This window comes from Salvelinus alpinus, chromosome 23 (genome assembly GCF_045679555.1).
Source record: "Salvelinus alpinus chromosome 23, SLU_Salpinus.1, whole genome shotgun sequence".
In the NCBI taxonomy this organism is placed as follows: Eukaryota; Metazoa; Chordata; class Actinopteri; order Salmoniformes; family Salmonidae; genus Salvelinus; species Salvelinus alpinus.
Genome location: NC_092108.1, coordinates 18,286,505 through 18,302,940, shown reverse-complemented (window position 1 = coordinate 18,302,940; position 16,436 = coordinate 18,286,505). Strand labels below are relative to the sequence as shown.

The window sequence follows — 16,436 nt, the reverse complement described above, 5'->3', positions numbered from 1 at the left end:
GGTGAATGGAATATGAATGACAGTCATCCAATATGCTGTAATAGAACTAAGGCCATACTCATTCAAAAATAAATTGCCCTCCCTCATCTTAAACGGCACTGACCGCCATTGCTGCTGACTCAATTATGGTGTTTCTCCAGCTGCTCCAGTGTTGAGGTCCTCTACAATCACTAATCTTCCTCACCCTCATCTTCACATCATATGAATGTGTGGGGTCTGTGTTGGTCTCATTGTATGTCACTTCCCCCTTAAAGTCACAATACACATATACACACAGCCTCTTAACAAACAGGGCCACCGCTAAACACACACAAGACAGTAAAACTATCTCTGGTATAGTATTACCTGGTTGTTGATCTGTATCTGGTAGAAGAAGCAGCTTGATGCAATAGTGGCTCTGGTTCTAGGTCTGGTGGGTGTGTGTATCAGGGCTTTGGGTCTCGTCCCACCTTATAGTAACTGTCCCAGCAGTTACAGTGGCTTGCGAAAGTATTTGCCCCCTTGGCATTTTTCCTATTTTGTTGCCTTACAACCTGAAATTAAAATAGATTTTTGGGGTGGTTGTATCATTTGATATACACAACATGTACCACTTTGAAGATGCAAAAATATTTTCTATAAAATATGGTAAACACATGAAAGGAAGGAAGATACACATACAACACATATTCATCACTCACCTCTCTCTGGGCTCCCAAGGGCATGCAGTGCCACAGCACAGACCCAGAGCAGTGTGAACACTGGACATAGCACAATAGCAAACCTGTGAGGGAGAGAAACCCAGACTCACACACACACATAGATATAACACTAATAGAGAAATGACCACTTCAGCAGACTCCCTCAGACCCGATGAGTTTATATGGTCATGGACACCTACAGTACATCAGGGATGGGCAACATAACGAGGCACATCAGGACGTCAAAATTCAACAGAGGGCCACACATTTCTTAGTTTGGAGTAGCTGCGTTTCCAGATTTACTGGAAAACGACTTGCCATGGCTAATGATACAGAGATTTCTGCGCATGTGTAGGATAATTTTTTATCTAGCTGCTACCCATTCCGCTGCCTACGTAGCTTCTCTGCCACTTCCTCCTCCTTGACATGGAGGGGAAACTTCATGTTGTACACTGAATACCGAAAGGTTGCTGGATCGAATCCCCGAGCTAACAAGGTAAAAATCTGTCGTTCTGCCCCTGAGCAAGGCAGTTCCCACTGTTCCCCGGTAGGCCATCATTGTAAATATAAATGTGTTCTAAACTGACTTGCCTAGTTATTAAACGTAGGTTAAGTAAAAAAAAAAAATGTAATGCCAATTTTTTATGGTCGACATGTTCAGACTATGCAAACAAAGTAGCAGGCCAAGCGTTCTTTTTCAGGAACTCTGGCTAATGCCTATGATATGGCAGCAACTATAAAGATTAGCCTACATCATCACACAAAAGAGTGTTTTTGCTCCAATGCAAAGTGTAGGGACTGCGTCCGTTACACCAGAGAGATGTTGTATAGCCCAAGAAGACTAGGATGGATGGAATCTCCTCTCAGAGTAATTCTACATCCGTCGACAGCTTGTATAAGCCTTCCCAGACTGTCTGGCATTGTTGGAGTCCTCCTGGGTGGAGCCATTCAAGTCACCTTCTCCTGTGATTGGCTACCCTCACTTGGATATGCACAGCATGGAGTCATTGGGATGGCTCAGCCCACCTCCCGTGGAACCTGCCCTGGCTGAGCACCTCGAACCGAAGGCTTTGAGCTCATCTTCCTTTGACCCCAAGTTCGCTCATCCCAATGACACTGCGTCTGAGTGTGAGAGGATCTACCGATCTGCAGGGCGCTCTGTAAACGCAGTTTCCCTCCTCTCAGTCTACATGGCGGTGCAGGCTAAGGAGCTGTGCAACTCCCTGGCGAACGGTGGCACTGTCAACTGGGAGAAGTTTATGGAGCTAAGTCTATCTTGCCGACCATACCACCCGGACCTTCAAGTGTACCGCTGAGACTTCTGGGAGGGTCATGGCGCAAGCGACCGTCGGCCAGAGAGCCCTCTTGTTGAACAATGCAAAGGTGTCTGAGAGGGTGAAGGGAAATATCCTGAATGGACAGATCGATCCCACCAGACTGTTTGTGGCAGGTCAACACCACTGTTCCCCAAGTTCAGTTCTCAGATAGAGTTCCCATCACATCCAGGCCCACGGGCCGAGGGGGATGGTTCAGAATGTCCCTACGCAAAACAATCAACCTTTTTAGGGCATCCTTGTCCGGCCACCAGGCCTGGCAGGCTCCCTGTCCCTTCCACGGGACAGATTGCCTACATGCAGTCGCCCCAATGGGACATGCTCATCATGTCTTAGCAGGATCAGATGGTGACAGGTGTCCCTGCAGGGTCAGACAGCCAGGGAAGACCAGTCTACAGACCTCAGATGATTTTTGCAGTATATTATAACAATCAGTGAATGGCTACAAAGTTCCATCTTGAGTTGATGGGTAGGCTACAGTCTGGATTGGGAATAATGTCATTTCAATTATTGAACCAATGATGGTATTCATTGCTAATATAATATATTAATGTACACCATGGTAATTCTTTGTCATGCCTCATCTGAGCAAGATCATATGGTGACAGGGGTCTCACTAGGTTCAGGCAGTCAGGGAAGACCAGTCTGTGACAGTGCAGAAGTTAACTTTTGCCAATACAACACTTTTTTCTCTCTGTGCAGCCAACACTGGCCAAACAAGAAACTTCAAAGATGTAAACTATTTTAAGGCAGTCTAACAACCTCTAAAGTTGATTTCCAAACTTTATCAAGGGTCGATAGAGGCTTTTCCCGATGACACAAAACATGTAAAACAAAAATGTGATGACACTATTAATGAATGATGATGAATGGATACAGATATGTTAGAACGCCCAGTCATGTTCATATAATATCAGGCATACTGTAAAAGTACTGCAGTTTAAGACCATCTATAGAAAGTACTATATGCCAGTGAAACTGAATACCATGCACTCAGAAATTGTATTATTCTGCAAATAGTATGTTATTTTATCTCAGCATGTCTCCAGATTCAACCTTCTCCCTGCTTTTGTTTGCTTGAATTGCATTAATTGGAAGGTTGGTTATCCTCCCACAATCTATGGAAGAAATGTCAAGTTATGTACAGTATCACTAGATTTGATTAAGGGTATACTGTGCAACTTTCATAAGGTCTGGATGCCTTATATGGAAAACTGTACGACAAAAGGTGTCTGTATTGAAAACATGCCTACGTCAGGGGAGATACCCATTTAGGCAAGCCCTAGTTGCTAGGCTTCTCAGTCCTGGCCCTGGAGGTCTGCTGAATTGTTGTCACTCTGGCCTTGGCCTAACACTTGAAACCAATAATTAATGTTTCAATAAGATCCTAAAGCTGAGTGGGGTGTGTTGGGTTGGGGTGCTACAGGGCCGTGGAACCCTAGGAGCAGCATGGGGTGAACCAGCTATATTGTGGGCAAGTAAAAAAGAGCTATACAGTACTATTAGACCTATGGTATGAATTATATGGAGGATGTACTGTTTCTATGTGCTAATGTGTAGGTGTGTTTGTGTTTTCATTCAACTTTTGTTTTCCAAACCTATTTGTCACATACACTTGTTTAGCAGATGTTATGGCGGGTGTAGCGAAATGCTTGTGTTTCTAGCTCCAACAGTGCAGTAATATCTAACAAGTAAAATCTAACAAAACATACAATCTAAAGTAAAGGAAATGGAATTAAGAATATATAAATATTTGGATGAGACTAAGATAAAGTAGAATAGGACAGAATACAGTATATACATATTGTCACACCCTGATCTGTTTCACCTGTCTTGTGATTGTCTCCACCCCCTCCAGGTGTTGCTTATTATCCCTGGTGTATATATCCTTGTGTTTCCTGTCTCTCTGTGCCAGTTCGTCTTGTATGTTTTTTAAGTCAACCAGCGGTTTTCCCGTACTCCTGCTTCTATTCTCTTTAATAGTCCTCCCGGTTTTTGACCCTTGCCTGTTTTCTGGCCTCCGTACCCGCCTGCCTGACCATTCTGCCTGCCCTGACCTCGAGCCTGGCTGCCACTCTGTACCTCCTGGACTCTGAACTGGTTTTGACCTTTTTCCTGTCCACAACCATTCTCTTGCCTACCCCTTTTGGATTGTTTAATAAATATCAAGACTCAAACCATCTGCCTCCCGTGTCTGCATCTGGGTCTTGCCCTTATACATATGAAATTAGTAATGCAAGATATGTAAACATTATTAAAGTGACTAGTATTCCAATTATTAAAGTGGCCAGTGATTTCAAGTCTATGTATAGGGCAGCAGCCTCTAATGTGCTAGTGATGGCTATTTAACAGTCTGATGGCCTTGAGATAGAAGCTGTTTTTCAGTCTCTCAGGAAACGTGCTTTAGATGCCCCCCAAAAATAGGAGACCCCCTGCCAAGTTATGTCCCCCCCACTTCTAAGACCAAAGTTGACTGGAAGGATGACAGACGGAAAACTACAACAGCCACTCAGCAGGCCCTGATCAAACACATCTACAACCAGGGGCGGACAAGTACCAGAAATCATCCCTGGCATTTCTAACACACTGGCCCATTTTTTTCCTTGAGGCCCCCATTATTATCCAGATCATGATGAATTTGTGCAAAACTCCCATGTAAAACTGGGCTAAAAATGGACCAGCCCATCTGGCATTGGCCTGGAATCAAGCCCTTTGCTTTCAGCTATCCAACCATGTCAGGTCAGTGACATGTGGCTAATTCCAGGAAGGGATGAACAAGGATGCAAAAGGGCCTTAAAACCTCTTATGGCTGCAGGGGCAGTATTGAGTAGCTTGGATGAAAGGTGCCCAGAGGTGCCCATAGTAAACTGCCTGCTCCTCAGTCCCAGTTGCTAATATATGCATATTATTATTCGTATTGGATAGAAAACACTCTGAAGTTTCTAAAACTGTTTGAATGATGTCTGTGAGTATAACAGAACTCATATGGCAGGCACAAACCTGAGAAGAAATCCAAACAGGAAGTGGGAAATCTGAGGTTGGTCGATTTTCAACCCAGCCCCTATTGAATACACAGTGGGATATGGATCTGTTTGCACTTCCTACGGCTTCCACTAGATGTCAACAGTCTGTAGAACCTTGTCTGATGCCTCTACTGTGAAGTGGGGCCGAAGGAGACAGGAATTAGTCAGGTCTACCATGACCTGACCATGCTCTGACAATGCACGTTCACATGAGAGGGAGGACTGTTCCATCGCACATCTGAAGTCAATGGTATTCTCCGGTTGGAACGTTATTCAAGATTTATGTTAAAATCATTCCAAAGATTGATTCAATACATCGTTTGACATGTTTCTACTGTAACGGAACTTTTGGACATTTCGTCTGCTTTTAGTAAACGCGCTTCCTGACTTTGGATTTGTTTACCAAACACGCTAACAAAAATAGCTATTTGGACATAAATGATGAACATTACCGAACAAAACGAACATTTCTTGTGGAAGTAGGAGTCCTGGCAGTGCATTCCGACGAAGATCAGCAAAGGTAAGTGAAGATTTATAATGCTTTTTATGAGTTTTGTTGACTGCACAATTTGGCGGGTAACTGTATGGCTTCCTTTTGTGGCTGAACGCTGTTCTCAGATTATTGAATATTGTGTTTTTGCCGTAAAGCTTTTTGAAATCTGACACAGCGGTTGCATTAAGAACAAGTGTATCTTTAATTCTATGTAAAACATGTATCTTTCATCAAAGTTTATGATGAGTATTTATGTTATTTGACGTGGCTCTCTGCAATTTCTCTGGATATTTTGGAGGCATTTCTGAACATGGCGCCAATGTAAACGGAGGTTATTGGATATAAATATGAGCTTTATCGAACAAAACATATATGTATTGTGTAACATGAAGTCCTATGAGTGTCATCTAATGAAGATCATCAAAGGTTAGTGATTAATTTTATCTCTATTTCTGCTTTTTGTGACTCCTGTCTTTGGCTGGAAAAATGACTGTGTTTTTCTGTGATTTTGCGGTGACCTAACATAATCGTTTGTGGTGCTTTCGCTGTAAAGCCTATTTGAAATCGGACACTTTGGTGGGATTAACAACAAGATTACCTTTAAAATTGTATAAAATACATGTATGTTTGAGGAATTGTAATTATGAGATTTCTGTTGTTTGAATTTGGCGCCCTGCACTTTCACTGGTTGTTGTCATATCATCCCGTTAACGGGATTGCAGCCATAAGAATTAAAGGGGAATTCAGTCAGATATGAACAATGCTTGTTTCTAATTCAAGTCAGTTAAGAGCAAATTATGATTTACAATGACAGCCTACCCCAGACAGCACTGGGCACCACCATATGAGACTTCCAATCACCGCTGGTTGTGATACAGCCTGGAATTTAACCAGGGTCTGTGGTGATTAGACCCCTGCAACACTCGGGAGCCCCAAGTAGTATTATAGGTATACAATATACTTGGTTTGGTTATGAAAAACACTGAAAATGACTTGGAACCAAAAGTTGTTCACTCAGTTTTTATACTTCCAAGCAGGCAAAAACTCTACTTTAGATTGAATTTGCAGTGGTTAAAAAAGAAGTTCCCTGACCGGGAATCGAACCCGGGCCGCGGCGGTGAGAGCGCCGAATCCTAACCACTAGACCACCAGGGAAACCAATTCCTTCACGAAAAGTGAAGTTATTGGTCGTGTGGCGACTCCTTTGAACCTACTCCGATTGGACAATAGCTAAATGAAAGTAAAACTTCACATTTGCGAGGGAAGAGTGGAACGCATAGCGACCACTGAATTATTTCATCAACTTGCCGAGCGAATCAGTTTTTAGTCGTACCGGTAAGTAATTTTGCTATGCTATCAACTCGTCATTTAGTGTCAAGATATCACGATGACCACTTTGGCAAAACATGCTCACTGCTAGTTGAATCTAAAGTAGCATTCGGTAGCTAGCTAGCGAGCTAGGCTGCTACCAAAGACAGTAGAGTATCAAGCTAAAACTGCTTCTCCAATAGAAATCCCCGATCACACTTGTAGGTTCGCTAAGCTCATGCGTTGTACACGTTGTACTGCGCATGTGCATGCCGTCAACTCAAAGACACTCCTTCGATATAAAGTTGCTTTTGACGAACATGAAAGCGTGTCAGTTTGTCACTTTCACGAGGTTGGAGTAATGATATGTTCCACTACTTAAGATATTGTCTCGAATCTAGGTTGTGCCTTTAGAGTTCGAGAAAATGAACAACTAAGGAAGAACGTTTCACTTCTCCCATTGACTTCTCAAACCCCAAACCCTGGCCTGTTCTGTTTTTTCTGTTTCGCAATCGTTCCCGGAAGTCTCGCGATGTTGCGCCTCTGGGTTTAGAAACTCTGTGCTGCTACAGATGCTCACACGTTGCATTATAGAAGACGGGAAGCTACTGTGAAAATGTAGTTTACCAAGCTACCAACTACTTCACATTGGAAGAAGCGACGCTACAGTAAAGCTACCCATAAGAAAAACGTTGAAAAAGTAGTTCCCTACATCCAAACTACTTCGTGATAAATTATCAAATCTAAATCTGAGATGTCAACATTCTGTATACTTATGGACCTTTTTGGACACTGTGTTAACTAACCTCCAGACGAGCTTCAATGCCATACAACTCTCCTTCCGTGGCCTCCAACTGCTCTTAAATGCAAGTAAAACTAAATGCATGCTCTTCAACCGATCGCTGCCCACACCTGCCCGCCCGTCCAGCATCACTACTCTGGACGGTTCTGACTTAGAATATGTGGACAACTACAAATACCTAGGTGTCTGGTTAGACTGTAAACTCCTTCCAGATTCACATTAAGCATCTCCAATCCAAAATTAAATCAAGAATCGGCTTCCTATTTTGCAACAAAGCATCCTTCACTCATGCTGCCAAACATATCCTCATAAAACTGACTATCCTACCGATCCTTGACTTCGGCGATGTCATTTACAAAATAGCCTCCAACACTCTACTCAGCAAATTGGATGCAGTCTATCACAGTGCCATCCGGTTTGTCACCAAAGCCCCATATACTACCCACCACTGCGACCTGTATGCTCTCGTTGGCTGGCCCTCGCTTTATATTCGTCGCCAAAACTACTGGCTCCAGGTCCAGGTCATCTCTAAGTCTTTGCTAGGTAAAGCCCCGCCTCATCATAGCAGCACCCACCTGTAGCACGCGCCCCAGTAGGTATATTTCACTGGTCACCCCCAAAGCCAATTCCAGCCGCCTTTCCTTCCAGTTCTCTGCTGCCAATGACTGGAACGACTGCAAAAATCACTGAAGCTGGAGACTCATATCTCCCTCACTAGCTTTAAGCACCAGCTGTACAGAGCCCATCTGTAAATAGCCCATTCAACTACCTCATCCCCATACTGTTATTTATTTTGCTCCTTTGCACCCCAGTATCTCTACTTGCACACTCATCTTCTGCACATTTATCACTCCAGTGTTTAATTGCTATATTGTAATTATTTCGACACTATGGCCTATTTATTGCCTTACCTCCCTTATCCTACCTCATTTGCAAACACTGTATATAGACTTTTTTCTATTGTATTATTGACTGTATGTTTGTTTATTACATGTGTAACTCTGTGTTGTTGTTTGTGTCACAATGCTTTGCTTTATCTTGGCCAGGTCGCAGTTGTAAATGAGAACTTGTTCTCAACTGGCCTACCTGGTTAAAATAAACGTTGAAATAAAAGAAATGTCGTAGACTACAACAGATCACTCTGGAGTCAGATGGTAACATTTACTGACGATTGAACACAAAAAATATGTTTCATGTGAGAATTAGGCAGGTCTGATGCCGAAAAGGAAATTAACCCAGATTTTATTCTTATTTTTGCAAAAAAAAAGTTGTGTTCAGTGCCTGTAGTAAGCTCCACAGCTACTTGCCCCAGATGTACTCTTAAGGAGCTTACCGTCCGAGAACCTTATATGTTATTTTCAGAGGTAGACTGGCTCTGGCAGCCAAAACAACCAAATACTCCATCTAAATGGGAATCGATTCTCAAATGCATTACGGTTCTGGTTCTGGAAACATAAAGCCCTTGACATTCATATCACATCAAAATAATTCACAAATTCTAAATATGCACTCAGTGTACAAAATATTGAGGACACCTTGCTAATATTGAGTTGCCAAACTACTGCAAAATGTTGTTAAATTACTAGTTGAACTACATGTAGTTCACTACTGTACTCCCCAACACTCCTTGATAGCTACTGTACTTTTACACTAAACTTATTAGCTGTTGGTTATAGCTATCTACTTGACTTGGGCTCCCGAGTGGCGCAGTGGTCTAAGGCACTGCATCTTAGTGCTTGAGGCGTCACTACAGAGACCCTGGTTTGATTCCAGGCTGTATCACAACTGGCTGTGATTGGCAGTCCCATAGGGCAGTGCACAATTGGTCCAGTGTCGTCTAGGTTTGGCCGGTGTAGGCTGTCATTGTAAATAAGAATTTGTTCTTAACCGACTTGCCTAGTTAAATTAAAAAAACTATTAACAGCTAGCATCCTAACTATTCAGTCATCACTGTCTCTAGCTGTTGGGGACTTGAGGAACGCTTGTTACTATGTGTTGTTACCTTCAACCGAATAAACTCAACTCTGTGGTTTACAATGGAGTTGAGTGGTGACTAGTGTGGGCAAATTGGCGCTCTGATATCAAACTTCAGCACCCAAAGACTAGCCTGCATTTGCACATGACATTGTTCAGTTAAGTGAGCTAGTAACCTTTTAGCCTTGTCTTTGTTGGTAACGTATCCAAGAGGTATGTATGATTGTGTGTGGGGCGCGAGACCCCTGGAGGGAGTCAAAATAAGTGCAAGGGGGAAATATGCTTATAATAAATAAGAATTAAGACCACTATTGAAAAATGCAATGTTGACACTGGTATGTTCACAATATTGGGCTGTAGAAAAATATATATACTGAACAAAAATATCAACGCAACATGTGAAGTGTTGGTCCCATGTTTCATGAGCTGAAATAAAATATCCCAGAAATGTTCCATATACACAAAAAGCTTATTTCTCTCAAATTTTGTGCACACATTTGTTTACATCTCTGCTGGTGATCATTTCTCATTTGCCAAGATAATCTATCCACCTAACAGGTGTGGCATATCAAGAGGCTCATTAAACAGCATGATCATTACACAGGTGCACCTTGTGCTGGGGACAGTAAAAGACCACACAATGTGCAGTTTTGTCACACAACACAAAGCCACAGATGTCTCAAGTTTTAATGGAGTGTACAATTTGTATGCTGACTGCAGGAATGCTGACTGCAACTTTTTCTTTGATATTCCAAAAGCTTAGCATGCCTTTGCAGGGGGATTCTGAAAAGAAAAATCGGTGATTGAGCTGCCAGGCCACAATAATATCCTGCAGCTAGGAGAATGGTAATTCAATCATCCACAAATAGGTTAGCATAACTTGCATCAGTCATTGCATTTTGAACTTAACCCATTCTTGAAATATCGAAAAACTTCTTAGGAACATGGCAGGTTTTGTTAATTCAGTTATGAGGATGACTCAGGTCACATCAGCATCATTTGGCTTGGCCATTGACATGCATCTGTGGCATTATATGTTTTATATAATGAACACACTCTCCTTTTTCTCTTTCTCTCTCTAAGGTCCATCATGCAGATGCTGAGAGAGAAGAAGACTTTGTTAACGGAGATCCTGTCTGCGGAATCCAGCTACATCCTTCAACATGTGCAGCAGGAGGAAATAGTGACTAATCGTGACTACAACAACCTAAACATCCCCAATCAGTCCGATGAGAAGACTGTCGTCAACCTGCTGGATAAAGTGATGAATAAAGGAGACACAAAATGCTGTGAACTCGTGAACCTGCTACAGAAACCACATATTATAAAAAACTACCCTAGACTGGAGGAAATATTCAACAACCACACAGAACCCAGTGACCACACCTTCAACCCAGCCCCAACAATCCCAATTCCCTGTACAGGTACCACACACACTGACTACTAGTACTACTAGCTTTGCACCACGACTCTGTCATTGTTTACTGACACAACCACCAGACAGTACATATAACACACTACATGACAAGACTCATTTACAGATCAGTCAACTGACACCAGTGCTACTGTTCTACTGTATTAGATAGCTGGTATCAGGTATCTAACTGTGTTTTCTGTGTTTTGTAGATAATTCTGACCTGGAAACAGTGGTCACAGGTGGCGATGAGGTGATAACCCCTCTATCTACATTTAAAGTGTTTATTAACTACATATATTACACCTGACAACTGATCATATAGTTCAGAGCAAATACACAAGTCAACAATATACAATAATACAGACACAAAACTTAACCTGTCTTCTCATTGCAGCACAACTCCTTTCCAATGAAGCCATTCAAGCCAAACATAATACTAGGATAATTTTTTTTTTTACACTGTCAGTTTGATGTGAAATATCTTTGTGTGTAAATGACCCCTGGTTTCCTCTGTTTCCAGGTCAGTCTGTATGAGATGACCAGTGTACCCCGTGGTCTCTGTTTGATCATCAACAACGAGATATTTGATAAACTGCGTGAAAGAACAGGATCAAACAAGGATGTTGGTATGTCAACGTTTTATCCTCAAAAACATCTCAAGTCTCATTTCTCTATTACAGCATCTGACCTGCTTGCCATTTTGCTCATTCAGTTGATTATCATGATGTCATAGAATGAGAATAGAGAGAAGTGAGAGGCCTGGTTGTTAAGTGTCTTGTCTTCTCCTACAGAGGATCTGGCCAACATATTCAGTCAGATGAAGTTCAGGGTGGTGATGTGCAAGGACAAGACTGCAGTGGAGATTCCCATTGTGCTGAAGGTCTTCTCTGAGCTGAAGCAGTTATCTGACCTGCAACAGTGCGGTGTGAAGGAGTGGGTCAGCGGTCAGTTCACTGATCTAAAGGATCTTCCTAAGCATGGCGATGCCTTCGTCTGCTGCATTCTGAGTCACGGAGAAAAGGAGGGCGTCTGTGGCACAGATGGAACAGTCGTCCCCACCATTGATATCCTCTCACCTTTCAACGGCACAAACTGTAGCATCCTTGTTGAAAAGCCCAAACTGTTCTTCATCCAAGCCTGTCGAGGGAAAGACGTGCAGGGGGGTGTGCCGGTGAACAAGAAGCCTAAAGTTGAAGAGACGGACATGGAACTGGACACAGACGACGGCCAAGTCCAAGACTACACACTTCCACTATACTCCGACTACCTGGTTTTCATGGCCAACGTAGAGCAGTATGTCTCTATCAGGAACGTGTACACGGGGTCCTGGTTCATCCAGTCTCTGTGTGGCCAGCTGGAAAAAGGCTGCACCGGGTAACATCACCTTGAAATTCACTTCAGATCTTATTCATATCGTCTCTATGGAATGGTTGTGTTGACTTATTTTATGTTATGTGTGTTTGTCTCCTGTTCTCTACAGCGGGAAAGACATCCATGCGATCATCACCCTGGTCAATGCTGAAGTGAGCAAGATGGACGGCAAACTTCCTGTTAAGGATAAAGATGGGAAACGTATCGGCTATGAGAATGTTAAGCAATCACCAGATTCCAGAAACACCCTGACCAAGACACTCATCTTTCCTGCTGAGGCCACGCATTCTTCCTGATGATCTCTTGATGTTACCATGGTACCCTTCATCATCAACCGTCCATATGCTCTTTCAAGTCCAGTTTTGATATGAAAGGTTGAATAGGCCATAATCATGACACTACCAACATTCCTGTGGTGGCATTCTTATTTTATTACTTTTACATGGTGGGAGAGGAGCCACCATCACTGCGGGTGTCTTTATTTGCCTGACTGCTACATGTATTTAATGTTGTTAAATTTTACAGGACTTGGACAAATATACATTTTATATTAATGATACAGAATTCCACCAGCGTATATACCAAAAGTCCTGTGGCACTGCTGCAGCTCAACCAAGTGAACTAGGTGAGACTACATTGACCTTTTAACCAAACTATTAATTTGATATCTGAAGATACTCAGAATCAGCATTCCATGTAAAGTTTCATAGCAAGAACAACTGGTTATTGATATCTTGGCACACTGTTTCAGCTTTACTTTAAATATTTTTTTATGTGATTTCATCTACTTTCTTTATTTGTGAATTTTTATACAATCATGTTTTCTTACATGCCTTTCCTGGCATCTTAAAATATGTTATACTTCAAAATAAATATTTTATATTTTATCAACAGTTGGATTGCTGAAGTGTTTTTACCTCACACTCCTCAGAATTAGAGTGACATCCTGTTGAATATAAAACGTGAAACATGGCTAATAGAAAAATAGACATCCATTTTACAGACCAGATCTCCAGAACCAGCGGTGGTAAAACACACATTTATAATAGTGCTGTTACACAGACAAAGTAAACATTCCTCAATTGTTACCATTTAATGGAAGAAAAAAAAAGAGCTTGAAACATCTTTTAGGAAAACAGACATTCCAAGGTTACAACACACTCTCTGATGGGAGATGTGCCAAGGTACAGGAAGCTGTGGTAGGGTCTCTGAGAGTGACAGCTTACTTACATTAAATAAGCAGGCGAGAATTCACTGTTAAATCATAACAGCCTATCTGAAGTTTCTCAGTCCGGGTATGGAAGATGTTTCAGAGGTAGGGAAGGAAGAGTTTCTTGGTGAGGATGTGCTTTGGGCTCGTTTGGAGTCTCCTGTCATCTGCTGACCTCAAGATTCACACACATCAGCTTCTGACAGAACAGACTGGACGAGCTACAGAGGACAGTGGAGGAGTGTCAATATGTACATTACCTCTATGCTGCCGGACAGTGTGGGCCAGCTGTGTGTCACACTCCTCCAGTGTCCTCTGTAACTCGTCCAGTCTGTCCTCTGTCAGAAGCCCCTGCCTCTCCATCTCACACAGCACCTCCAGGGCCGACAGGGGAGAGAGAGAAAAAGAGAGAGAGATAATGTATTTGTGTGTGTGTGTGTGTGCGCGCATGATTGTGGGAGTGTGTGTGATATACTTCTTACAGTGAAAAGATCCAGTCGTCCTCTGGACGAGTTTGTCGCTCAGCAGAAACTTAATCTTAGTGACATTCTCTTGAGTTACATCTTCTGAGATCCTATACAGCATCATCTCTCTCACTCTCTCTCTCGCAATTGAATTGAATTGAGAGAGAGAGTGAAAGAAAAAAAGAAAGAAAGATGTAAAGCAACCAGGGAATTACCAGAATGACCATCTATTCAGTGTTGCCTCTCTATGTGGTCCATTGTTGTGACAATGCAGTTACACACATACACACACAGCTCTGTGCTCACCTGTACTGAGAGAGGGCGGGGCTTGCATCAGTCTGAGTGTGTTCCATTCACTCCGGCTGCCGTCTCCAGGTGGCGGAGCAGGTCTAGTCGACCAATGATATCGAGGAGCTGGTACAGGAAGTAGTGGTCCTCCAATAGACTACATCGTAAAAATTCATGAAAACAAAATGTGCTTTTTGGTGTTCATTTAAGGTAAGGGTTAGGTATAATGTTAGCAGTGTGGTTAAGGTTAGGGTTAGGTTTTAAGAAGATAAATTGTAGAAATAGGCAAAGTTAATGACTTTGTGGCTGTGTTAACTAGTGGCGACTGCCTTTCTCCTGCAGCCTCAGAAACAAGACACGCCCATCCTGCACCTGAAGCCTAGACCATTAAGGATTAGACGGTCTGCTTCATATTCTCTACCCTTCTCCATGATGAGTGCACTTGCTCATTCCCCTCAGTAATATATAAGGAATGGACAGATAAGCAAATATGTCCCCCTTTGTGCTTTACATCTCCAGCAGAATAAAACCATTTCTGAGTGCATGATATTCAGTTTCACTGGCATATAGTACATTATATGGATGGTATTCAGTGGTGGAAAAAGTACCCAATTGTCATACTTGAGTAAAAGTACAGATACCTTAATAGAAAATGAATCAAATAAAAGTGAAAGTCAACCAGTAAAGTACTGCTTGAGTAAAAGTCTAAAAGTATTTGGTTTTAAATATACTTAAGTATCAACAGTAAATTGAATTGCTAAAATGTACTTAAGAATCAAAAGTAAAAGTATAAATAATTTAATATTCCTTATATTAAGCAAACCAGCCGGCACAATTCTCTTCTTTTTTAAATTTAAGGATAGCCAGGGGCACACTCCAATACTCAGATATAATTTACAAACAAAGCATTTGTGTTTAGTGATTCCGCCAGATCAGATGCAGTAGGGAAGACCAGGAATGTTCTCTTGATAAGTCTGTGAATTGGACCAATTTCCTGTCCTGCTAAGCATTTAAAATGTAACGAGTACTTTTGGGTGTCAGAATAAACTGTAACGTAACAAAAGGTGGAAAAAGTCAAGGGGTCTGAATACTTTCCGAATGCACTGTATCTGTATCCATTTATCATCATCAATAGCGTCTCCCAGGTCTTCCTCACATTTTTTTTTAACATGTGTGTCATCGGGAAAAGCCTCTATCGACCCTTGATAAAGTTTGGAAATCAACTTTAGAGGTTGTCAGAATGCCTTAGAATAGTTTACATCTTTGAAGTTTCTTGTTTGTCCAGTGTTTCCCGACACAGAGAAAAAGTGTTGCGTCGGAAAAAGTTAACTGATACATTCAGAATTAGGGGAGGATGTACAAAAATCAACACAAATATTATATATATTTACATTTTTACTGTGGATTTTTTGCCATCCTCCCTCAACTCAGAATATATCATTTTCATAGTCATTGCACTTTTTGTAAGCACTATTCAAGATTGAAAGTTAAAACAATTATAAACAATTAAATTTAAACCCCAGAAAAGATGTGGAATTTTGTCCATCATATCAAGAATCAGAATATTTCATTTTCATAGTCATTGTGGGACGTAGAAGTCCGTTACTGGCCGCGGGCAGCATTTGGTACTTTAACGCACGCACGCACACATTCATCACTCCTCCCTGCTCCGTTATCAGATAAGTTAACAATGTGGGTCGACACACAAGTTAAGTTCTCTATCTTAGTACATACATTTCACACTTATGTCAATGTTCATATTTAATATAAGCAATATGTATTTTACTAATGATGTTATGGATTAGCGCGTTTGTTTGTTCTGTTCCTCTCTCTCTCCATCTCTGTAGCTTCCGGGTATGCTGGATAAGGACCCGAGCTAAGGGAATGGACTGACTTTGTAGTGCATGTCCCGAATGGCTCATTAATGTAAATGGGCTTATTGAAAGACACTGTCAATAGTGATGTAATTTTGTAAATGTTATGTTGTGATATTGTTTAATAAACGTGTTGCAATGTATATAGTTTAGTATGTTTAGTTAAATGGAAAATGTAGGTTTGTATAGGTAATTGCT

The 16,436-nt window shown here is 41.8% G+C and overlaps 1 protein-coding gene and 1 non-coding gene across 4 annotated transcripts; one reads left to right on the top strand and one right to left on the bottom strand.

The window, feature by feature from the left end:
- Positions 1-6,613: 6,613 nt before the first annotated feature.
- On the bottom strand, positions 6,614-6,685 carry trnae-cuc (transfer RNA glutamic acid (anticodon CUC)). The gene has a single exon. It is a non-coding gene; the product is annotated as a tRNA-Glu (tRNA).
- A 63-nt stretch (positions 6,686-6,748) lies between these two features.
- On the top strand, positions 6,749-13,295 carry LOC139550394 (caspase-7-like). Of its 3 annotated transcripts, none has more exons than XM_071361270.1 (7): positions 6,777-6,865; positions 10,373-10,460; positions 10,698-11,038; positions 11,241-11,281; positions 11,552-11,657; positions 11,823-12,405; positions 12,512-13,295. In XM_071361270.1, exons 3-7 carry the CDS (start codon positions 10,705-10,707, stop codon positions 12,696-12,698), a joined length of 1,251 nt encoding a protein of 416 aa, XP_071217371.1. In that variant the 5' UTR covers positions 6,777-6,865; positions 10,373-10,460; positions 10,698-10,704; the 3' UTR covers positions 12,699-13,295. The 3 variants fall into 3 exon arrangements, with proteins under 3 accessions (XP_071217370.1, XP_071217371.1, XP_071217369.1); XM_071361268.1 differs by having other exon boundaries at positions 10,373-10,483; XM_071361269.1 differs by lacking the exon at positions 10,373-10,460 and having other exon boundaries at positions 6,749-6,865.
- The last annotated feature ends 3,141 nt before the right edge of the window (positions 13,296-16,436 follow it).